The 25,793-nt window shown below is 42.5% G+C and overlaps 1 protein-coding gene across 1 annotated transcript in view; it reads right to left on the minus strand.

Moving 5' to 3' along the window:
- birc6 (baculoviral IAP repeat containing 6) overlaps nucleotides 1-23,673 on the minus strand; it is a 131,313-nt gene extending 107,640 nt beyond the window's left edge. Inside the window, exons 1-11 of the mRNA XM_078288816.1 lie at nucleotides 23,281-23,673; nucleotides 20,418-20,599; nucleotides 14,530-14,667; nucleotides 7,339-7,532; nucleotides 6,325-6,436; nucleotides 5,910-5,992; nucleotides 4,741-4,966; nucleotides 3,466-3,635; nucleotides 3,256-3,314; nucleotides 871-2,529; nucleotides 257-406 (exon numbers count right to left, since the gene is read on the minus strand). Of these exons, the coding sequence (XP_078144942.1) occupies nucleotides 257-406; nucleotides 871-2,529; nucleotides 3,256-3,314; nucleotides 3,466-3,635; nucleotides 4,741-4,966; nucleotides 5,910-5,992; nucleotides 6,325-6,436; nucleotides 7,339-7,532; nucleotides 14,530-14,667; nucleotides 20,418-20,599; nucleotides 23,281-23,491 (3,184 nt within the window). The 5' untranslated portion in view covers nucleotides 23,492-23,673. The remainder of the gene's footprint in view (nucleotides 1-256; nucleotides 407-870; nucleotides 2,530-3,255; nucleotides 3,315-3,465; nucleotides 3,636-4,740; nucleotides 4,967-5,909; nucleotides 5,993-6,324; nucleotides 6,437-7,338; nucleotides 7,533-14,529; nucleotides 14,668-20,417; nucleotides 20,600-23,280) is intronic.
- Between the last annotated feature and the right edge of the window lie 2,120 nt (nucleotides 23,674-25,793).

A 25,793-nucleotide genomic window follows, 5' to 3' on the forward strand; every position in this document is an offset into this window, starting at 1 on the left:
GTGCATGTCCACCTGCACTAAAATGTGTTTTTTCCTTACTCAAGGTTTTATAAGATTATTTTCTGGGGCATTTTTTCACCCTTCTATTAAACGGTTTAAACAGAGAGACAGGAAAGGTTGGGAGAGAGAGGGGGATGACATGCAACAAAGGTCCTGGGCCAGATTTGAACCAAGGACATTGCATTTAAATGGTATGCGCCTTAGACCACTGAGCCACCAGGAATAACTGATAGAGCGTGGTTTTTGTCATTCCTACCTGTGATCCCAGGGCTGGAAGGGTTGGAGGAGGGCTTGGCCCCCTCCAGCAGCTGTTCAGCCCCTTTAGAAAGGGGGCCATCGACAAACATGTCGCCATCATCTATATCATCACACACACCTCCAATTTGAAGGAAATGAAGTTCTCCACCTTTAGAGGAGGGCAAAAAAGAAAAACAGGATTTTAATGCAACACCACAAATTATTCATTTCACATTCATTTCAACACTAATCTTATACATGTCTGAACATTTTCTAATATTCACCTGCAGGTCCTGAACTACCATACTTTTACATACAGTGAAGCTTAAAGCTTCTTGCTGAAATGTTGGTGTCGCAATGAGAGTTGAGTATGCGGCTACACTTTACTTTTTATGGATTCCGTTTTTGCCTTACCCAGCACCTCTGCTTGGGTGTGCACTCTTCTCTATCCTTTCCAGTTACAGTAAATGTCCTAAATATAGTCTGCACAAAGTTATGAGGACAAAAAACACAAATCTCGCCTTTTTAAAAAACAAAATACGTATGCGACTCCTCCATTTAGAATCTAGACAGTGAACGGAACATTATACCTATACACCCCGCTAGGTCTGCTAGGATTTCAGGTGCACTCACCTTTTGTGCAGGCACACAGGCGGTCGGTCCCGGAGCAATAGGTGACCGAGACAAAGGGGTCCGTCTCCTCTGCTGACCCCTCCTTCTTGGGCGGCTCCACCTTAGCCAGGACCTCTAAGGTGGACAGGTCCAGGATCATAATGTACCCAGCCTGCGTAGTCACCACTAAGTGGCCCAGGCCTGCCACCTCCAGCCGTTTGCACTCTTTGGAGCCAGAGGTGGTGGTGGAAGGACTAATGACAGTAGCGCCGGTGCTGGTTGTGGCTGCTCCATATGCAGTCCCAGTTCCAGACCCAGTGCATCCCGCAGGGCCAGTCCCAAAGCCAGACGAGCCATTTTTTGGACCGGAGGGAAGAGCCTCCTCAGGGGCTTCCTCACTGTCATCCTCCCTGCCATCCAGCACATCTGGAGGAAGTAATATGAGAGAGGTGATGGCGTCACGAGGGTCCCGGATGTGCTGCACTTTGACGGGTTCCTCGTCCAAGGTGACGATGCGGGTGGAGTAGTTGAGCTTGTAGATTGCGAGATAACCCCCTCCACTCCCACCACCCAGGGACCTCTGCTGCTGCTGCTGGTCAGCTGGGGGCAGGATCAGGGGTGTCTGGGGGGGTGAGCCCCCTGGGTGGTGGGCTTCCACCCCATTGGCCATTGGGTGGAGGGGGTCACCTTTTCGCTGGCTGCAGAGGGCGGAGTGCAGGCGGTTGAGGTTGTTGAGAGCCTCTACTTGGTTTATGGCGCTCAGAGATTCGACGCCACACGGCTGCAGTCCCACCAAAAGGTGCACGCCGTCCCAGCAGGGCGTGATGGAGTCCACATAAAGATTCTCCTCTTCAAGTTGTTTGGGCAGCCTCAAGAATTGCACCAGGGCTCCAGGTCGAGGCGGCGCAGAGACAGTGGCTGCGGCCAGTGTGCTCCATTTGTCCACATGGCCGTCCAGCCCTGCCAGGTTAGCTGCCGCGTCAGCAAACTGCTGAATATATGTGATGGGCGGGTCCTGAAGTAGCAGCTGCTCATGCGTGTCAAACTCCATCTCTATGATCTGTGGCACAGTGAAGCCCTCCTCATGGAGCCCCTTGCTCATTAGGTTGTTCATCTGAGCAAACACCTTCCCTGACGACTTGTCATCCACCTCCTTGATACTGTACAGCAGGAGCGCGGGCATAGTCCTGCGCACAGCAGGCAGGGGAGAGGGGCTTGGAGGTAGGGGTCCTGCTAGGTTGGAGAAGCCCAGCTCCTGGGATGCCGTTGGGGGGTTGCAGTTCTCTATCTCCATGGGGCCCTGGTCCTGTAGGGGCCCGGTGTGGATGGGCTCAGTGCCCTGAGTCCTAAGGGGACCATCCATGGCCCTGCGTCCCAGTGCTGGGGCTGTGGGTGGGGGTCCGGCCAAGGGGGAGCTGGCTGCTGAGCGGTAGCTGAGCAAACCTCCAGCCAGCAGGCAGGGGAAGGGAATGTTGTGGTGGTCAGGGACCTTGTCCTTGGCCTTGTCCTGGCCATGGGCCTTGGCCAGCGAGGGGTTGGCCCCCAGCTCCTCCAGGTCCTTGACCGTGTCCTCCAGCACACTGGCCACCACCTCCCACTGGAGCTTCTCTGGCTGCTGCAGCACACTCAGCGCCGTCACCCCTAGGCTCACCTCCATGCTCTCCCGCTGGGACGGCTGGCCTGAAAGAGGAAAAAGAGAAAAAAACACGTGTAAAGGCAAATTTATGGTTCAACGTAACAATGTTGGCTTAGTTATGCCATAGGTGTCCGCAGTGTCGTCATAGCCCGCAGAGGCTGGCGCTGTTGCTTACATGCACCTCTCCAAAAATGTTACTGCACGAAGGGTGATGCACGACCCCAAGAACTGTGGTCCACCCGGGCCGCTTCATATTTCCTTTTATACATTTTTCTGTTTGATTTCCCCTGATAGTGCAGACAACATGGAGCAGGCCGAAGGGACCAGCTTCTCTATTGACATAATCTTCTCATTTTCAATAATGATAGACAAATCAGCTCTTCTTCCTCATCTAACAAAGCCATTTCCAGTTCCAAATCACTATCCGCCGCCATTGTTACCGCTCTGTTGCAGAGAATGTAAACACGATTACTTCTGCTTTTAGACAGAATGCAACAAAGCGCGACACTTCAATCTACTACCGACACCGCAGGCAAGCTACGGCAACATTTAAACACAAAACTATAGCCTAGCCTTAAAGTGGAATGTTTAAATATTTTCAGCCCAGGACCTGCAAGCAGGTCTCATTGACACATATTATTACTGTAATCAAGTGGGCAGCCTATAGTTCATGAGAGGGTGGTCTCAGACATAGCTCATCCAAATCTGAAATAAAAAAGGTCCCAACAAAATTTAGAAAGCATGCAAAGAGAAAGATTGAGCCTTCATACCTGTTACTGACTCTGATCTGGAATGCTCATCACTGTCTGAGTCCTCCAACTGGTCATCACTGGAAGAAGAGAAATAGTATGACAGGATGAGAGACTGTCATACATGATAAAACACAAAACTGAGAAGCATGCGGGTATACGAGTGCTTGCATGCAGGAGAGACCCGGTTTTGAACGAGTGTAAAACAGTGTGTATATGCATGTCTGTTACCTGTCTCCCTCTAGCTTGGGGAGGTCCGAGCAGGAGGAGGATTCCTCCAGCCAGGCCAGAGTTGGTCTCCGGGACTCGGTCAGCGTCTGCTGGCTCTGCTCACCACCACACAAGATCAGCTGCTTCACGATGGCCGGGTCATACGGGTTGATCTCAAATTTCAAGTGTACCTGATCAGCAACAGAATCACAATCACTTTAATCTAAGGGTCAGACTGATACAGGTTTTTGATGGTTGATAGGTGATATTTTGTGCCAATATTCAATATATGTAAATTTGAAAATTAAAAAAAATTAAAAGGAATGTTTACCCCAGATTTGTATTCTTGTCAAGGTAAAAGAGAAACTCATAAAAAGCATTTACACCATGGGACTCTCCATTGAAACCCATACAGATGAAATTCTCCTTAAAGGATAAGGCTGGTGTTTTTTAATGCACTGCTTACCGTCAACAAATCCTATGAAAATAACAAAATCAGCAATGATTTTGTTTTACCAACAAATCTCGTCCATGTAGCCGGTGCCCAATAAAGCCATGTCCCAGTCGCCATAGAACTCCATTGTATTAAAAAAACGATTAAAAACACATCAGAGAGCCATGCCGTTGCTCTGGGCAGCATATTTCATCATCACGATGCACCGGGCCAGCCAACTTTTTCCTCAAACAACTTAATAAGCCGGCTGTAAACACTTTGCAATCTCAGGAAAGTAGTTCCGTAGCACCGAAAATAGTCCCTGGTGTAATGAAGAATTTGTTCCCATTTGAATTTGATTTGGTAATAACTACAACAGTCTGACTTTTCGTGGTAACAGTTAGCAATTTTTAATGTAAACTACGTCTTTGTGAGCTGTATTTCAAGGTTTTTAGCTTACAATTGGAGCCAATGACTTCCGGGTTGAAGGCTAAAAACGGTACGTGGGAAGTCAGAAAGTAACGGGAGTAGAGCAAACGCATTGTTGATTTTGTTATTTTCATAGGATTTGTTGACGGTAAGCAATGCATTAAAAAACACCAGCCTTATCCTTTAAGGCAGATTTTACAGGCTGCCATAAATAATACAAATTACAAAAATACAAAAAAAATAATATACTCACAGACAACCAGTTTAGTATTGATCAATTATCCATAAAATATGTAATCAAAACTGGGCCGATGTATTGATCTAACCCCATTTTCTATCATGTGTCCATTAGCTGATGCTATGAGGCTTTTTGCAAAACAAATTTCTCAAGCTTGTGGCAAGAAAAGGTCTTGTAAATGTAATTTGAGTCTGACCTTCATCATCTTGGAGACGTCCCAGATGCAGATCTTGCCCCTCTTTGTGGCGGCAGCCAGGAAGTGGGGGCAGCTGCCAAAGCCATAGCAGGCGATCTTGTCCGAACCGTCAGGGCTGCTGGGAAACTGGGCCGGGCTGGTGGCCAGCGTCACTGACAGCGGCACGTTCTGAGTGTGCTCGCCCTTCACAAACGGACAGTTGGGGGAATGTCGCTCGTGTTCGGACCTGGGGGAGAGAGATTCAGGAGCAACGTTGGGCATAAGAGTTACATAATATGCATAACAGAGCTGGATTGGGAAGATGTCCCAAACAAATTTTAAAAAATAAAATAAAAACAAGTACAGATTCTGTACAGTCCGATAGTGCTTTTGGGAACTATAGAACTGATTTATGATCAGTTTATTAGGTGCTCGGGAAGAGCACCTCTATAAAGAGCTGGGCTCTGTGTGTGTTTGCTCATTTGTAATGCTTTTTGCCATGTTCAGCACTGTTATGCAGTGCAGAGACCCAGCCAGAGCCCTGCATAAGGGAAATACAGTGTGTGGTCGTACACTAGGCAGTGCAGTAGGAGTCAAACAAGCATCAACCAACTGGAGGCTAGCACACTGTATTTTAAAATATTATATATAAGTATTATATTATATTTATATTATATATAAGTGAAACCAAACCAGAGTTAACTAGTCAGTTAATTATGCCTGTCACGTTGTGTAACATTTCTGAAGTGGAGAATGAAGTGCCAACAGATAAGTCAGACATTTTAGAGGTAAATATTGTAGTTGTTAAGCACCCATCCTGTTTTACTAGCTAGCTATGTCTAATGTAACTGTTTGCTAGCAAGGGGAGGTAACTACATTAAGATGAAGCGAGAAAAAATTGCTGTTACTGTCTTTGGTCACCATAAAAGTACTTAGTTGTCTTTGCCGTCCCTAGCCCAAGGCACAGAAAAAAGATTTGAATAATTAGAATCTCCAGTGAAAACTATCATCAGCAGGTGCTGGCCTACTACCGGTTACTACTGCAGGTATTTCAGACAGGGCAATACTACAGGCTCTTAGACACATCAGAACATGAAGATGCTGGCCCTTCTGGCAAGCAAAAAAAGGAAAAAACAATAAAAGACACAAGCAAAATAGATAAGAAGGAACTATTAATAAGCTCCACTCACCACGGCTCATCTGTGGGCTCCCAACAGACCAGACAGACACTGCAGGTGAAACACATGGCTCTGTCATCACCTGTAGAGGCAGGCTGCAGGAGGAGGCGGATGGATACAGAAAAAAAAGGAGAACCACCAGGTCATAAAAACATACACAAGCCATTTAAAAAATAAAGGCAAAAAAAAGAAGTCACTTTTCATTTCAGTGTTACTTTAAATAATGCTCAGGGTCTGAGCAAAGTGTATGGCAAGAAAATCTGAGTGTGCTGTTTCTTTAACTGCATGATCTTGCATCAAATTGTCCTTAAACTGCATGCAAATATGTATGAGAGAGATCACACATGAACTAAAGTGTCTCACGATAGACACACGTGCTGATTCTGAGCTGACATGTAAAGAGGTAAAGAGGCTGTTGAGAACCTACCTGGTGGTAAAATCCTGCTTGGGCCATGGGGTCAGGCTGAGCCCACCTGTAGCCGGCATGGGGCCATGATGTGAATGTCTCCCTCCTGTTGGCCTCGCTGTACATCAATGATCTAGAAAGCAGCAGCAAAACGTTTTGGAAAAATGTCCAGTATGTGTGTGTGCAGAATATTATGTGTCCTTGTATAGAGTCTGACTCTATGTCATTTTGTGCAATGTAGTCTAACTTATACTTCTGTTATTGTGCTGATCTCAATGTTAATTCACATGTTACTCTTTAAACACTACTTGCTAAGAGGTGCAATTATAGCCTATGGCAGGAATTAAGAGCCATATGTACCATGACAGTACATTTTAGTACATTGATTTGAACATTTAAAGGTGCTATGTGTAGCATTTTAACATCAATAAATCATTACCACATTAATTTTGAGACATTAATGTAATTACCATAAACAAACAAGAGCATCACTGACAAGATTGGCAGCCTCTACTGGACTCCACACTGCACTTTACATTGAATTACATTGCTGGTTTGCACAAAGGGGGATTGCTTTATTGTGTAAAAAAGGAAGAAGAGACTGTTCTTCCAGAGCAAACAGCTAAAGCTTTCAGAGTTTCTGGCAATGGAAGATGGTGGAAGGAGTGAAAGGCCGATGGAAAAATCACTTCCAACATATTTATCCTCTTCAGGGAGGGGGAGGGGTTACAGGAAGCAATGACGGTGATGGGAAATTTGGTCTTAATTTTGAGAAACACTAGCCCTAACAATACCACCAGTGGCTACCAATAGTCTCACAGTCTTATTTGTTTACGGTAATTATACCAAGGTATCAAAATGAATGATAAGTTATATGGATGTTTAAAAATGCTACACAGAGCACCTGTCACTCTCTGATTAGAATTTTTTCATTTAAGTGCTCAGTTTTTTTATTAAAAAAAAACAAAACAATACATTCCACTTTTCCACTGATCATTTCTAAAGGTTTTTTTTTAGTTCTCCCTGGTTGCTTACCTATCTACAGAGCGTCCAGGGCCCACCCCCAGCTCAGGCCTGGCGCTTGACAAGAGGTAGGAGAGCCTGTCCATGATGGACGAGGCCACAGACAAGGCAGCCACGTTCTGATTGATCTTCTTCAGCTCGTTGACGATGGCACTGGCCACCAGCTTCAGCACGTGGTGGGGCAGATGGAAGGTCACCGTCGCCCACTAGAGGATGGAGTGGAGGGGAAGAAGGCAGAGGAACAAGAGAGATAAGAGAGATGCGACAGAGAGAGGAATGAGGAGAGGGAGAGAGGTGCGAGTTAAGTTGGAGAGAGAAAGAGAGAGGTGGATTGGAAAATAATGAAAGGAAAAGGAAAACAGAAACACAAAGTGAGAGAATGTTTTATTAAAGAGTAACTTAACACCAAACCCAAAAGCCTGACATCTAAAAAGGTAAAAAGCATGCTAGCTGGATGTACAAAATAAGGAAACCTGAAAAAAAAATCAAATTAAAAAGCCATATGCATGACAATGTCAGACTCAGCCTTGAGTCAGCAGCTCAGCCTTAGCCGAGTGCATTTTCTTCACTCACTAGCCAACGTATATACGCTACAGCTCCTAGGGAGGTCAGTAGCAAAGTTAAAAGGGAAATCCATCACCCGGTACACAAGCTGATTGTTATAGCAGTGCAAGCTGGGACAGCGCCAAAGAAAAGAGGTCGAACAGTGGGGAAACTGCCAGCACCAGCCCTTGCTTGGTAGCCCTGCATTGGACTTCCAGCAAGAATGGCACAAGGAGGGAAAAAAGTGACAACTGTTATTGCCTTTCCAATGGGAATGGCTCAAAGAAGTCAACAAAGGTAAATGATAACTGGAGTTGAAGGCTGAATGCTGAAAGAAATAGGGCAAATGGAGTAAAGAGAGAGTAAGAGTGAGAGTGAGAGTGTACTGGCTAGCTGATTGGTTGGCCTTTCCTGTTGGCCACTGAAGTGCTTGTATAAATCGGCCTGGTTCTCAGTGTCCCAGGAACACAGCATGGGATACTGGCTGTATGGGCTGAAAATGGGTTTTCCTATATAGCCCTGTAAGTGAGTGAGTTTATCTGACAGCAGCTGACTACTCTGATGGGAAAACAGAGGTATACCGTAGAGAAATTAGAGGGTCACTTAGTGGGCAACTCAGCCCTAGGACAGAAAAAGTAATCGATCCAGAGGTGTGCTGAAAAGTTTTGTAAGCCAGAGGAGAGATGTTGAGCTTTTGTGGCAAGAATTGAAGTCCATAATTTATAGGGGACACTGGTGATGTGGATGTCAGCTGGATTGTTTGGGTTGATCTGCACACCAAGCCAACAAAGTTGACAGTTGTTAACAACGCACCAAAATTGAAAGATAAAAGTATTCAGACCCCTTAACTTTTGGCAAATTTTGTGTTATTTAAAAATGCATTGACTCGTGATTTTTAGTCTGAATTCAATGCAAAGCGCTCTACTCTATTAATGTGAAAACAAATTTGTCAAAATGTATGTGAAAGTCTAAAATTTATTTTGCATAAGTATTCAACCCATTTGCTGTTTTTGGGCTAAACCTCCAAAATAACTAAAATACAGAATTTGAAATATGAGTTTTTCCTGTCCAATTTCTCCACTGACTTCCATAGTAAAAATAGACGGGAAAAACCCTGTAATTGTACCTTCGGTATTTTCAATTGTAGTGATTCGAAAGGGATGATTTCTATTTTCTTTTAAACCTCAAGACCTGGACTCTAATGCGTGGCCACCACTTATTAACGCATGGGAACAAGATCATTATGTCGTGGCCATAGTGGCCACAGTAAGTTTTGCAGGGGAAGCGCGGAGAGCAGACTGGGGGATATCCTTTTGGTTTGGTTTGGGGTGTCACAGTTTTACAGCCAAGGTTTGAAGGTGTGCATGTGAACGTGAACTACACTGATGGTCCTAACACCTTCAGTTCATCTCTGGATTGTTTTACTTCTTCTCAGTAGGCTGTGAGGGTGGATGGTCGGCATCGGGACAGGAGCGCCGGTTGTTCCCCTGCCCAGCTGTGGCTATTAATATGCCGATGAGGTCTGCAGAGTCTGCTGTGTGCTGCAGACTGCAGTCAGCACTCAAATCTCAGCACTGCCACTAGCGAACAGGACAACGCTTGTGCACATCACTGGAGCGAGAGACAAATTGCAGTTCCTCTCTCTCTTTCATACACACATTCTCTTCCTCTTCCGTAAAATATGAGAGAACCTGTGCAGACCACCAACCACAAATCCCATTACCACACTATTTCACCAACAAAACCGATAAGCAACTAATTCCACCAGAATCCCCATCACTCCCTTCTGACTTGGGTAGATATCTAGCTTCCCCTGGTCAAACAGGAGGACACTATAGCTCTTTAGGCGAATGCACTAGCCAACTCTCCCCAGCTTGGTAGTTGTGCATTGGATCTTCGTAGCAACACCTCAGCCAGTAAAACATGACAGTGGCACAGCCCCTTTAGGGGAAATAGCCACTGCTTTATCAGTTCCTTCAGCACACTGCTGATTATATTAGACGCCAGCAATGCAATGTGTCATGGGAGCATCATACTCCAACTTGATTAGGTTTCCCTGAAAGTTGCCATCTATTGCAAGAAGAATATTAAGCGCTGTAAGAAAGTGCTGTAACAATGACAGTGCAGACACTAATGAGACAGCAGGTTCTGAATAATTGAAGGGAGTGTTTCCTAAACAGTGTTGTTGGGATTTGTACTGCCACTGCTGTACACAGTGGCAAATGGTGGTTTATGGTGTCTGGATCAAAAAGCGATGTCAAATCACACAGAAAAGAGAATTTCGACAGCCAGCGTCTCAGATTGTTCTGAAATTATTTTTATAGTTAGAAATGGATAAGGTTAGCAGACCTGTAATATTATTTTGTAGCAACACAACTTGATCAGTGTGAGAAATTAAACTAATTGACTGCACCCAAATTGGACATTTTAATATGGCAGGAGTCATATAATATTCTCAGTGTTTCCCACACAGAGTTTACTTGGGCGGGCCGCCCAGGTATATTAACGGCCGCCAAAGTATATTTGGCGACCCATTTTAGCTTCTTCTTTTTTTTTTTTTTTTTTAATCCATCCGAGAGAACGACGCCATCCGTGGTCGATTAACTAGTGGACAATCTCCCCTCGCTCTACCCCTCCAGGGTTTCCCACACATAGAAAACTTTGTGGCGGGCCGCCACAATATCAGCACTAACCGCCACAAATTATCTTTTTTTTCACTATTTAATCGTAGAACTGTGTGTAGCGCATTGATTCGCTCAGCCCCTAATTGCTCCACGCGATCTCTCTCTCTCGCTCTCTCTCTTTCTCTGTCTCTTGCTCTCTCTCTCGCTTGCTCTCTCTGTTGCTCCCCCTCTCTCTCTCTGTTGCTCGGTCTCTCTCTCTCTCTCTCTCTCGCTCTCTCACCGGACCCGTCTGTTCGCCTCCCACTGCACACGCGTGAGGGATATTTTTTTTCCATGCCAAGAAGACGGCTGACTGAATTCCTGAAAAGAAGAACTAACAGTTAACGTTACTCGGAATACAGCGGAGTTTCCGAGATTAGCACGCTGTATAGCCTAGCTGCTAGTCAGTATCCACTGAGTGGACTGATAATGTTAATATTAACTTTTTAACTCTGACTCTGAATGTTTGCTCCCTCAATCCAGATTAATATTGAAAAATATTTTCAAAGAAGGAAAAGGGCTCGTCCTGAGGAGGAGCAGGAACAGTCTGGACCAGAGGAGCTGCTGAGCAGTAAAACAGAGCAGATAATAATGTCAAAGGCTGTAATGTAACGATGTAAAGATATAGGAGAGACTGACAGCACAGAGAGATGTAGCAGGGCAGACGGGCAGAAAAGCAGATTTCTCTGTAAAAGGGGTCTCATTTCTATTCTTCACCTTGTAGACAAAAGCAAGCAACAAACTATATTATAGTATATTATACTATACAAAATGTGAAGCCAAGTTGTAAGGTATATTACATAGTCTTGCATGGATTTGAAAAAGTTGGTCAATATCAGTAATCAACTGAAAACAGTAAACTTGAGGAAATATTTTGCATTATTTAAAGAATAAGAAAAACACAAGATACGGCCAACCTTAAAAGAACTGATGAAATTATTAAATTGTTGAAATGATGATGATTATGGTAATATCTTAGACAAGTCATTCCCAACTTGGAGTCCTTGAGGAGGATCGAAGGATTCCAAGCAAAACAAGGAATAATGGAATAATAATAATGGAATGACGTAATGTAATTTCACTATTGTCTCATTTACTTTCCGTCAGCACAATGAGAGAATGTAGGAGAATAGCTATTGTGATCACAAGTTTCACTTTTATTTTAGTAAGCTGAGACGTTGGGTGTCATGGTGTGTGATTTGACATGGAATGACTCCCATAATAACAGGCACCTGTGTGCTACATTTGTCACCATTCCTCAATGCTACCTGTAACTTACTGGCCTTTTATTAAAAATGGATATGATCCAGTCAGCGTTTGATTACATATTTGTTGTATAATTGATCAATACTACACTGGTTGTCCACAGGAAGCCCTTTACCTGAACTGAATCTAACTATTACAATTACTATTATCCTGGGTTTCAATGGAGAAACCCAGGATAACAGAGCTAAATGCTGTTTCAGATGCATTTCTACTTCAACAAGAATAAAATTCAGAAAATTGTCAAATTTTAAGATAGTGAATATTGGCAGCAAATAGACAACATCTTGGCATCTGAACGATCGGTCCAATAATTAGCTTTTAATTCATTTACTTTTTTAGTGTACCCAAAAAAGTGACAGAGGCAGCCACCTGGGTGAGGGTGTCTGATGTTGAAAGACCCAAAACACCCAATGACCCCAGGTTACATCACTGACTATGTGTCCAAGTGCATCGCAAGGTGTATTTTCCCTCAACCTGCCTCATCTACTTCTTTATTACATCACTTCCAACATTTCACCCCTTACACAAAACACAACAATTCTTATGGCTGCATTGCATTATGGTCTTTTGAGGCTACTCTTAGTGGAGAAATTGGTATCTCCCCGATTGGTATCACCTCCTCTACAATGGATTTCTCCATGTTTGATTGCTGAACGTCAGTGCAAAATTGTGAGTCTTGAAAGAATTAATTATTGCTACATTTTCCATTGCAATGTTGATTTGTCTTTTTTCTCTCTTTCTCACTCTGTCTGTCTGTCTCTTGTTGTTGTTGATGTTTTATATGTATAAGTGTTTTTAACGTGTTGTTTTTAAAATGATAGACTCTTGGAAGATCCAAAATAAAATAAAATCACCGTCAGAAAGTCTTTAATGGTGCTATTCCATTAAAGCAACTTATTGTTAACAGAGGTGCACTACAGGGATGCGTCTCTAACGTTTTCTTGACAGTAACAAGATGCAAATTCAAGATTAAATTTCATATTTGTGCAAGCATGCTGATCACAGGGCTTTGCACTGGCTACTGCCGGAGAATAACGCAGAGGGAAGCATCCTATTTTAATCATATTGGTGACTTGATTAGCTGGTGTCAAGTTAGTTTGGTCATAATTGCACAGAAAACTGAGGAATTGGTTGTCAGTAGCAACAGTAGCCAGCTACAATCAAGTCAACCTGTGATAATCAACAGCCAGCTTGAAAAAATAGAGGATTTTCAATATCAAGACACTTTTCTTGATAACAAGTAGAGTTTCACAGCAAATACAAAGTACTTCTTTAAAAGGCTATGCAACGTCTGAATCTCTTAAAGAGGTAAAACAGTTTTGCTTGAGTAAAGACATTTTAGAGTGTTTGTACAAAAGCCTCATTGAAAGTATTGTGACTTTTACTATGTCAAATTGGTATTGCAACCTTGGGGCCAAGAAAATTTGCAAAGATTGTCAATATGGCCAATAGAATTTTTGGAATATAACAAACAACTGTCTTAGATATACAGTATGTAGTTCAGAATAGCAAAAAGGCTCAGCTAATTTTGGCTGGTTGTCTACATCCCCAATTGGTAAAAGTGATAAACTGCCCTCTGGGAGGTGACACTGCCATGAGAACCACGAACACAAGTTTTTTTTCTATCCTGCATGCCATTTTATTTCCTGCATCCACTATCCAACTTGAGAAGGGCCCAGTCCCAATTCATAGAAGTCACATTGTCAGTTTAACACCATTCGTCAATATAGTTTCAGTTTCATATTCACAATACAGAGTGGAGAGGCTGCCGTGGCTAGGGCTGGGTATCATTTTTAATATTTTGGTACCGGTACCTTGCTTTCGATATTGCCATGTCAATACCTTTCTTGGTACCTTTCATGAGGCAATCAACATTATTGTAGGGACTAGTTGCAAAGTGGGACAATTGTTAATAGCTACGAGTAAGCGCATGGTACAGGAGGCTTTTATTTTGAAGTTCAGCTTCCATTGACGAAACATTATGTTTACACTGGGGAAAGATCATAGTTAGCACAGAGAAATGCACACAATTTTTTTTCTCCATACCACATCATTTTGTTTTTGTTTTAACATTTTTATTTTTTTGGCCATTATTCGATAATTCAAAGTTGAGTAGTGTAAGGGATTACAATTTCAAATTCAGTAATTACATTCCAGTTACTAATCCTAGTAATACTCTGTTACTGTGTTACTTAAACCTTAACCCCTCCTTCAACCTTTTCTTTTACCTCATTAACTGCAAAGAATAAAGCCCCAGCAGAAGGCTGACAGGGAGCGAGTTAGCTAACTTGCTGTGTTGTGGATATACAAACTTCACCAGTATTTCTGCTGACAGAGTGAGTAGATAATGACCAGAAATAGGCTTAGCAAATGGCTATTCTAAATTGTATAATTTTATTGTTTTTGTTGGTTTGGGTTGGCGTCATCGGCCTTTAGAAAGAAATATTTGAAATTCTACGATCTTATATTTAGAGTGAATATCGTCCGATTTTAATTGCAGCCCGATCGGTGCATCCGTACTTCCAACATAAGCAACATCAAGGTAGTCAGAGGACTCAAACATCCTGCATGCACTCTGGTGTCCAAACCCTTCAAGGTCAGGATCACGGACAAGTGCACACAAAAACAGAAACAACAAACATAGCACATCTCTGCTTGCACATGCTATAATTATAAAACAACAGCATAGAAACACTTGATTCACAGGCCACGTTGGGTTCCAAAAACTCACCTTGGCCACTTTGTGATTGGCTGCTGTCTCGTGTGAGGTATTCTTCAGGCCTTCTTTGAGCTGGGTGATGAAGAGGTCATAGCCCTCTGTGTTGGACACATCAATCTTCTCCTGACAGGCAGACAGCATCTGCTGGGCCTGGACACACACACACACACACACACAAGACATCATTAGATACAGTCATATGCAATCTGGCTACCAAGACTTTCTGTATATTATTGGCATTTTTTGCCTTTACCACCGAGCCACCAGGACACCCTGTGCAACCCTTAGTTAGGGAATTGAAAAGTAACAACTGCTTTGAATTAGTCACAAATCATACTTTGCAGATACAGTCAAAACAGTAGACTTTAGAACCAATTTGGGAAATGAGAAGTTACAGGTCCGGCAAAACTGAATTCTTTCAGAAACAAGCAACCTGAAATAGTAGTGAACATAGCAGTGAAATACCGATAAGACAAAAGAGGGAGATAATGGCCCTATAATTTTGGTGATGTGGTAAACACGGACAGAATTGCAGATTTCAAACAAACGCGGACATTTTCCATCACTCTGGGCCTGCGTAATGATGCTTGAGCGTGTATCAGCGATGTGCATATGCATGTGCGTCAGCATGCAAGTGAATGATGTTTAGAAGACGAGAGGCAGAGGAAAACTTCAAAGCAAACACCAGGAAACAAAACGACTACAGCATCTAAAAAGTTGAGAAACATGCCACTTAGTCCAAAATTCAGAGTAGAGCGATTCCCAAATGATTTCTACAAATCAGACAACTGTTCTGCATTTGTCAGTACAATGTCGACTGGAAACACAAAGACAGTTGCAATGATCATGTGAAGTCAAATATCCAATGGAAGAATACAATTTATGCAGAGTCTGACATTCCATGAGAGAAAATGAAAACCTGTCCTTTCGTTATCAAGCTCTGCAAAAAAAGGAGGAGCCCTGCCAGCACCGGAGAGCAGCCTCAGGGTTGTTGACAACAAAGCAACGAAACTCTGAAACTGTATCATTACTGCACAGTATGCATTTTATTTTAATAGGTGATTCCACTTTTACCATGTGATATGACTGTGTGCTGAATGTTGAGATAAGTGTTGTCTGCTGTAACAGTTTTTAAGCTGCAAAACAAATTGCCTCAATGAGGACATTCAAGCTTTCTATTCTACATTCAGGTAGGTGGATCTACCCCGGTCATTTTTACTACTCACTAGAAATCATCTTCCAGCAGCCATGGTGAGGACTCGGAGAGTAAAAAAAAAAATCAAATGACCCAATGTGCCATTGGATGAGGCCCACTGGTATGACCTTCAACCAAATGTTTAGTATCAGCTAATGTATACTGATTGTGTTATTCATATACGTACGTCCCAGTGGGAATCAAAGCCTGATTCTGACTTTTACTTCCATGCTCTAACCAATTGGTTTTGTCTGACTTCTTTTGTCCTCATTTGACATTTCAGAGGTTAATGAAATAGCTCCAACAACCATGGTCAGTCCAGCATAGTACTTGATCTCTCATTAATGATTTTAGAGGACTTACTACAATGTTAATGTGATTCTTTTCTGGATATAACTGCAACAATAGTTTCTGTTTCTATTCTATTCTATCTATCCATTCTTTGGAAATAAAAAAAATCAATGTCCAGCTCACCTGGTGGGTAGCACACCAAAAACATTCTCCCTCCTTGATAAAGCAATCAAAACCTGCTTTTGTTGCTCCTTGAGGGGATGGGCAAAGTTTAACCCTAAGTCACATACAGCAGAAAAGGAGAGGAGGCTGGCTGGGGCAATTCAGTACTGGCAGCACCGAGTCCACCCCTGAATACATCTGATAGACCCATTGCAATGACTCCTAAGATCAATCACAGTCCTGTGTCATTCAATGGTGAAGAGGTGATCTGGTGGGAGGGACCTCTCTTTATTATCCAACAGCATTGTTGGTAGTCTATCAGCATGCAGGAGGACATCATTACACAGGCTAGGCCTACCTGTTGAATGAGACATGCTGAACCAGATGTCATCTTGGCAATGAGTGAGAAATTGTGTGAACTACACATAATGAATATTTAAATAGACTATTTTGAAATTCTCAACTACAATGTCTCCTGTAAACATTCAATGTCAGAGGCTGGTTTGAAACCAAGATCAATATGCTGACACTTACTGAGCGTATCAATAAGGGAAACACCCCTCTGAGCTCTGAGACTGTAATTATGGTCTGTCTGTGTACTCAGATCTTCTTTTTGTGGTGTGATTACAAGAGGATCAAACTCTCTAAGGAATGTGCAGGTGAAAAAAATCAGAGGAAATGGTGTTGGCACACAGCCTTCAAGCTATCTGATGACTTAGCTTGGCTAACTAGCTCTTAATGATTTTAGATCATTGTGTGGTGATGGATTGTGGTGGAAAATAGCTTACAGATAAACACTGCTTGAAAACTAAGTTAGGTCTTAACAATGGGACTGTTGTCCAACAACTAAATACAGGGTTCCCACACTTATTTTACAAGTAAATTGTAATTCATAACTGCATTAAGGACATAGCCTACAGCATGGCTACATTTCTTTTATCTTTAGTCTTGAACAACCTCGCATCAATCTTTAGTAGCTGGTAAAGTAGCTAACCAGCTAACTCGACTCCGATTCAATGCTATTTGTTGGCAAGTTAATGTAGCTAATTAGCAATCAATTGACTCTGATGCTATGCTATGTTGTTAGCAAGCTAACATTAACTGCACATTACAAGAGAAAAACTATGAATGTATCATCTTATATTTATCCATGTTGGATTTTTCCCCTCAGAGGTCAACACAACCAAACAAGTTTCTACTGGACAGCTGCATGAATTTGCAGGTCAAAGTTCACTAAATTTTAACTTTGAAGGTGAAGTGCAAAATTGATTTGCAACCGGAAGCGGTTGTTTTTATTCGTCTTTCACGTGGTTTTCAATTGATGTCAATGGGAAGCGAAGTGAATTTCTGCGTAGGTTCATGCTAATGTGACCGTGCCTTTATAATGTCATCTACTGGGAACTGCTTAGTGCCTTGCTTAAAGGAATAGTTCACCAAACATAATATGTCCAAATTTCTCCAAAAAGCTCATGCGATATAATTGAAAAAAGTGTTTTGTAGCCAAACGATCGCACTGTGGATCGAAAAGTCCAGAGCTCTGCTGGTTTTCTATCCTACCAGGTAATTAATTGCAGTTAATTGCATTCACCTTGTATCCCAGGTAAGGATGTCCCCAACAACGTATTTGTCTCTGATCCGATCTGAGTCATTAAATATTGAGGTATCTGACGATACTGAGTCCCAATTCCATATCATTTTGTCATTCATTTTTTTTAAACAATTAAACAGCTGTATAGGACTACAAGTGTCACTCTGATGGATCTAAAATAAGTAAAACCAAATAAAGGGGGGAAAGATAAGCTTAATACTTAGTTAAACAACAGCATTAAAATAAATAGCCTACAGCATGGCATTTGTTTTATTTTCAATAGTCTGTCACTGTTACTATGTTCAAAAAGTATTAAAAAAAATAAATAAATAAATAAAAATATCTTTCCATTACACGAACACGGAAAGCGGCTCTGTTGCTGCCACCGCTTGAAACACTTGCTTTGCAAGCATTACAAGTAGCTGTTGGGCTGCTTTCTGTCTGCACTTTAAAATAATTCTGCATTGCAGAAATGATGGTGCAACTTCTTCCATGCCACGCACCTCACTGCCATAAGTGGTAGTGGATAATATCCGTTTAGGGCATATACATTTTTTATAACAATTGGTGTAAATGGAGCAGAGGGGGAGAAATTAAATAATTAAATGGATCGGGATTTGATCGGGCATCATGTAGCCGACACCGATCAATCAAAATACACTTTGAACGGGTCCGATTCCGATCTCGGCTCAGGACATTCCCATTTCCTGAGATCTCCTGAGATTTTGTGAAATGAGCATGGTCTCTTAAAACGCAAATACGTACTCTGTGGACGGAAAGAGAAATACATGTTCCCACCACAAAAGGATTGCGTGAATGGGGCATGACTAGAAACAGGAAGTAGTCTGACACTGAAATAAATATATATTATCTCCAACCTTTCCTGTCTCTCTTCACTAGTGTCTAATAAAGGCAAAAGTGCCCAAACAATCTTGGAATCTTGGACTAAATTTACCTTTTTTTTTTCGTAATTTAAGAATCATTTTATCAGCCAAAATAATGAATATACATTTGTCATAAGAATATGTCATCTTACCAATTTTCAATACTATTTTGTGTATAGAATCAGATACTGGGTGAATCATTTAATAAAGAGACATGAGCATGTTTAGACTTTTAGTTTAAAACTTGCTCACTCACTTTTTTCTTCTTTCATCCTCATTTTTTCTTTTTGGTGGCCTCACAGCTGCTATGTGTCACCACATGAGAATAACATTAAATTTCAACGAGGGTTGGGCGATTGGACGAAGACAGATCGGCAATAGGCTGAATCCATCACCGCTGGAAATTCCCTTGCCGTTGTGTTGCCAATTTAAATTACCTTGATATTATAATACAGTTCTATTTCTCCACTAGCTCATATCAATCATATCCAGTGATATGGTCAATAAGTTGGAGTGATTTTCAAACTTTGTTAATCCTGTGCGAATGCGTCACACGAAATTGACATAGGGAGGTAATTCCTCAATTACATGAGGTCCCCAGATAACAGTTAGTCCTGTGCGAATAGTGCTTATGACACAGTAAGTTGATGTCATGATAAGTCAGGCTTGGTGAGAGGAGTTCTAATTAGAATAAATTTAATTTTCCACCCTCTAGCAGCAATGGTAGATTCAACAACTCATCAGCCACTTTAACAATTTTAGCAGCAATATTGTATTTTTTCTAAAAAAAAATTACAATAAAAAAGAGCATCCAAACTATAGTTGACTATATGCAAGTGGCTGGTTAGAGAAGTCCAACTTACCAACCACTGCCAAAATGGTACCAGAATTTGGTTGGAAGCTGGTGTTACAGTGCATTCATACTGTGAGTAACATGACAAACAATTCACTCTAAGTACATTCATTTCCCGCAGGCATCCACACATCAGGAAAGCTAGCCGCAGCTGAATCTTTTGCGGTCATCGACCGTCAGATTTCCGTGCCTCCTTGTTTTCCTACTTGATGTGATTTTGTTGAACAATAGTTACGTCTGGCAAGTGCAAAATACACTCGAAATTAATTACAAATATTTCAAAAATTATGCTTGGAGAACAGTTGCATTCGCCATTAAGGTCAATGCTAAGCTCTGAATTGAATTTATTTGATTAAAGGAATAGTAAATAAAGTTAAACAATTGCACTCTAGGTCCAAAAGTCACATATTTACCACATTATATCCTAGATTTTCCCCATTAGGTCTATACCACGCCCACCATCCCTACAGTAGCAAGCAGGTGTTGCCTTCAAATGCTGTCGGGAATATTATAATTACAGGCAGGAGTGTGCTAGAATGACCCAAAACAGTGGTAAATACAAATGGGAAAGTCAAATTTTATCAATCAGTCAGAACAGAGCGACATATCAACCAAATTGCTTGCAGTGTGAATGCACAGTTACTTTCTCATCGTGATGTTGATCAAGAGTCTGTTCTGTCCTTCAGATCATAATAAATGAGGTCTAGGGAATCTGGTCAGCAATCAATATAAAAATGGCCATACCATGCCAAAATTTCCTGAGTTGACAGTGACGCTTCATCTGCCTAATCCAAATAAACACAACAACTATCGTCAAATAACTGCATAGCATTGAGATGAAAATGGCGATCTCTGTGTGAGTTACTTCCTTATGTCGGTGTCCATCTCGGAATAATAAAAAAGGCCAAGATACAGTCCCCCTCTTACCTCTGTGACGGGCAGCTCCAGCTGAACCATATCCTCAGGCTTGGCCACGGGAGGCTGGAGGGCCGTGTCGAGGAGCAAGATGCCGTTCAGGTCCTTCCTGCATCCCACTGCATAATCGTCCACAAAAAGCACCTTGTCCACTGCAGGAAAGTACTGACACCTGACACGACCCCCGGGTTTAGCTGCGACAGGCACAGAGGACAACACAAAACACAATGTCAGGGGCGTTGGAGCAGAGAGGCGAGAAGCAGGGTCCAAACTTCCCTCCTACCAAGTGTCAAATGCTGCTAAAATCTGTCTTTGGTGGATAAATCAGTAAGGGTCACCCACCACACTGGCCAGTAACTTTTTGAGACAATAACATTTGAATGTCTACATATACAGTCATTGGTCTTTGCCTGATCTCAAACTTTGTCCCTGTTGACTATCGTACTCTGACCAGAAGCCAATCAAATCAAGGCAAACCGATTGCTCCGTATCAAACAGGCTTCCGATTGACTGCCTGTTGTGCTGCTCTACAAAAAGCTGTAGTGTCTAAATTTCTGTTTCTCTGATGGATGGTTGACTAGCTTAACATTAGTTGAAACTAAGGTAGGGCAATAGTGTACATCCTCCCATCAACCAATCAAACCAAAGCAAAACATTGGCTCTATACCAAACAGGCTGCTGACTGACTTCCTGCTATGCTGGCTCAGCACAAAGTGGTAGGATCTGAACTTGATTCTCCACCGTCTGGATGGTTAACTAGCCTAACATTTGTTAAAACTTCATGTTATTCCCATGTGGCTAGTCACTTCATGATGACCTACAAACAAATCTAATCAAATCTGCTTGTCTCTTTATTGAACGTTTCACGCAGTAGCCGATTCTATACAAGGAATAGTATTCAAAACGGGTAGGGTGACATTCTTTCCATTTACCAGCCCATGGCAGATGAGTCAAGAAGTCAACTTTGGATGCTAGTTAGAAGACACTGGACTGGACTGAGGTCTGTGATATGAGATAGGGCAAGTCAACTAGTGGACCCTTCTTTGAGATAGTATAATGTATACTGAGTGAGCCAAATTAGTCAACATCTAGAGGTTAGAAACTAGTCCTTAGTCAGTGAGGATAAATTCACGGGGAGCACAAATGAAAACAAGAAAGGCATAAGTAAAGTAGTACTGGAAACTGCAGTACAAGGAAACCTGCTTTAATAATCATGAAATTTGCATGCGCAGCAGGTTATTTATTACAAGTCAGCTGTTTTGGTTTGACTCGTTGACAGCAATGTCAACTTCTCTCTAAACAAAACATGAAAAAATGAGTGGATTATTAAGGTAGCTGTTTTTAAGACAAGTCCTCTGGGTATTCGATCCCAAGAAAAAATATCCATTTTCTGATGGTCCTGCTTTCCTAGAGAAGCTTTAACTCAGACTGTCAATTGATTCTGTCCTTTGCCAAGAAACAATCCTCAAAGGGCCACAGCATAACAAACACATAGGCCTCTTGTTGTGCTGTTTGTTAACCAGAGGCATATATCTGATATCCGAGACAACTGTGTGTCTGATAACACTATGTATTGTCAACAGACTCACCAACCAAGACTAGTGTATTGGCTCTGGAACTGTGGTCTGGTGCCCTTCCTAAAATTACTCTTAATTCACAGTAATTGCTTTAAATGACATTAAGTGCAACTTAATAACAGTTTTAGTACGAAGCATGCATTATTTTATATTACAAATGTTACAATATATTTTAGTGTAAATGATGACATGTTGAGGTGAAAGCTCTGCAAAAAAGCCTGAAATCAATCACCTGTTTAGCATTAAATAGGTAGCCAAAAATGTATTTTGTACAATATCAAGATTAAGACAAAAACGGTGTCAGTACATTACCATGTATAGGAAGCTCCAAATCTAACAGTAACTGTATTAATGCAATTCTCTGAAACAATTCCACAACCTACAATAAAACTCCATGAAATATGCTGTAATGGGGATGATCCAGGCAGAGGGGATGATCAAGCTTTCAGTTTCCACCACATTACTGCTGAGAAGCGCTTGAGTGTCAACCACTTAGAAAAACTTTGTAATAAACGTTATGTCACAATATTGTGACTTAAATAACTAGTCAGTGTTAATTTGACATCTCCTATGAAATTAGCTAACGTTAGCTCAGCATACAAACAAGAGACCGGTCCCATTTCCGAGGCTAAATATCAACAAGACAGGGCACATTCAGCCTCTAAATGACTGACAGTGTGCACGTTAGGCTCTAACATTAACTAGCTAGCTAGATAGCCAAAAGCTAAGTCACTAGCAAACCAACTCATATTAACATTAATGTTACCTTTAGCTAGGTAGCCAATAGTAATTGTTACATGAATGCATTTAGTTAACGTTACCCCAAATGCCCAAGGTGTAAAGTTTCATTGCAGTTGAATAACGTTAGTGTGTTATAATATTGGAACAACAGTACACTGACCGGGTACGTTGCCTGGCTAACTACCGTTATGCTATTTCGGTTAAGTTAGCTTACATGCTAGTTATGTCATGATACGATTATGGCTACCAGTAGCCGACATTAACGTTCAAGTAGTACCAGCTTAATTTTTACCATAAACAGGTCAATGTAAGAAGATGGTTTGTGTGTCTGAAAAGTTAAGACTTTCCATTGCATTTGCAAAAGCGGTAAAGCGGCTAGATATTTACCTAACGTTAATAATCTATCAAGGCCCAAAGACAGCGGCTAGTAATAGCTAACGTTAGCTGAGGTTACAACCCTGTGTGTGTCGTGTTTAGTGGCTGTTGACAATCAGGTGTTTGTTTGTCAAAACTTAAACAGTTGTTATCTGGGGTTGGCAAGGGGCCCCGGGACTCACCGTGCAACGCAGAAGCCTGAAGAATGGCCCCCGAAGTGCCGTCGATGACTTTGATACTGCCCCGGCTGGTAACGGCCAGGATAGCGTTGAGGGCCGGGTGGTAGGAAAGGCTTCGCAGGCCCTCCTCGTCGCAACGCAGGCAACCGTCTCTCAGTACAATCCAGTCTGAGGAGGTGGACGAGCCGGAGCCCGGCGAGGCCGCGGCCGCCATCTTTCTTTATTTTTTCCCTTCCCTTCCCTTCTATATGTTTTTAAGGATCTCCGATGATACAAGTAATATTGTTAAATCTAAAAGACTAACTCCGAACTACCACTCCTCTGCCACTGCTGACTCTCCTGCGGCTTCTTCTCCTCCGCCCGTTACCGCAGCAGTAGCTATTCACCATCAGTGCTGGGGAACTCCAGGCTGGGCTCTCTGTCAGATGGACAGCAGGTAAACGAAGCTAGCGTAGCTCTCTGTCACATCCCGCGATAACAGCAAGTACAAACGAGAACAACGTTTCCTAGTGTTCAGTGGTGTTGAGTGTTCAGCGTGCGATCCCATGGTCATGAAAACGCATCCTATTCCTACATAAATGTAGCTTCTGTGTTCATAAAATCCCCATTAAGTTAGCTAATTTTAATAGGGAAGCGCTTATAGCTTGGCTGTTGGTTTACGAACAGAACTTTCCTCCTCCGCCTTCTGGAACAATAAAGACATTTTGCATAAGAAAAAAAAATAACACGTTTGTATCACACATAGGCGTGCAAAGGGGGGGGGGGGGGGGGGGGGGGGTGCCGCTCCTTTGCCCTTATAACCAAGTGCCCCTTTTCAGAGATAGGCCTATGACATTATTATATTTTAACATAGGTATTACGACTATTGAAAATCCTCTCTGATTTGATGGGCAGTCTTTACATTTATGGCATAGCTTCCATGTTATAGACATTATGTGCACAACATTTTAACCTTGCCCTAGCTTGTATATCCTTGGAACACTCATTGCAACATTTTTGGGAGCAAGAGAGTGAATGATATAACTGCATGTTGGGCAAATTATGAGGGGGTGGAAAGAGGCAGGGGGCCCATCCATCTCAGAATGGTTTCCTGAACTTGGACAGCTAGCAGAAATTTTAAAGATTTCATAATATGTTGGAAAGGGTAGATAAATATTGAAGTAAATGTGGTAGATATATAAGGTTCTATAATTTACATTCTACTTGAAGTAATTATATGTAATAATCAGTGACAATGCCTGATCAATCATGCGTGAACATGCTTGTGTAATTTCTGTATCCAAACAAATACGTGGGCATACGTGTGCATATGCAGGCTACATATATGGATATAGACATGACTGTTCATGTGTGTACTATATGCATGGTTATAGTTATAGTTTATAGATTATTTGGGATGGATATTGTTTTTGATATACTATATATTATTGAATATTCCTGATGTAGCCTATATTGGATAAAAATATTGTATGTGTGGGTGCGTGGTTTCTTCAGGGTTTTTTTTTTATATATATATATACTGTATATATATATATATATATATTTTTTTTTATATATCTAAATATTGATTTGTTATTGTGTGTTTTGATGCCCAGGCATCACTCGCGGACTCCGAGTGCTGTCAATACTGCTGCGCCATGCCGACGAGGATCCTGCAGCGTCGCCTGAGAGTGTCAGCGGCCTCAAAAGGCGACCCTTGCCTCTCCGACACTGCGGCGAAGCCCAGAGACAAGCCGGCTACGGTTAGCACTAGCTGGGCTGATATGGTGGATGACCCCGATACGGAGTTTCCCCCGCTGTTCGACCAACTCCTCGGCTCAGAGTACAAGCGCAGCGGCGGAGAGGAGGACGAGGATGATGTTAACCTGGATCTCCTCAGCGACGAGAATGAGGAGGATGATGAAGACGCCATCCTTCCCCCCGCTCTAACGTCGCGGCCCAGCAGCTCTGTTGGTGGGGAGGCACAGCCTCCCCCTGCCCCCCATGAAGTTGACCTACACAAGGTGTTTAAGCGGGCAGCGACCAGGCTGGCTATCGACTGGCCCGCTTCACTGGATGACAAGGGGGAGGAGAGGGATTTATACGATGGTAAAATCCTGCCTTCTCGTCAGGTCTCCGCGAAACAACTTATGCCCGCCGTCCCGGCTTGCATGAAGGAGATGAAGCGGTACTGGGACAAACCATTTCGACAAAGAGTTCCCATCAAGGGCTACTCTGGCCTGGATGTCGCCAACAGCGAGGTGCTGGGGCTCGCAGAACCCCCGGTTGTGGAGCAATCGGTGACTCATCACCTCCATCCCAGCCACCGGTCCACCCTCGCCACGGCGGGTCCCGCCCTCCCGGGCAAGATGGAGTGCTTCACCGCCTCCATGTACCAAAAGGTGTACAAATCAGCAGCCCAGTCGATGAAAAACCTAAACATGATCACCCTGCTGACAGCGTACCAGGCTGAGCTTTTTCAGGACATGGATCACCTTTTAGATAAGGGATCCCCGAGTCTGACTATTTGGGAGGAG

Source organism: Centroberyx gerrardi, chromosome 15 (genome assembly GCF_048128805.1).
Source record: "Centroberyx gerrardi isolate f3 chromosome 15, fCenGer3.hap1.cur.20231027, whole genome shotgun sequence".
NCBI lineage: Eukaryota > Metazoa > Chordata > Actinopteri > Beryciformes > Berycidae > Centroberyx > Centroberyx gerrardi.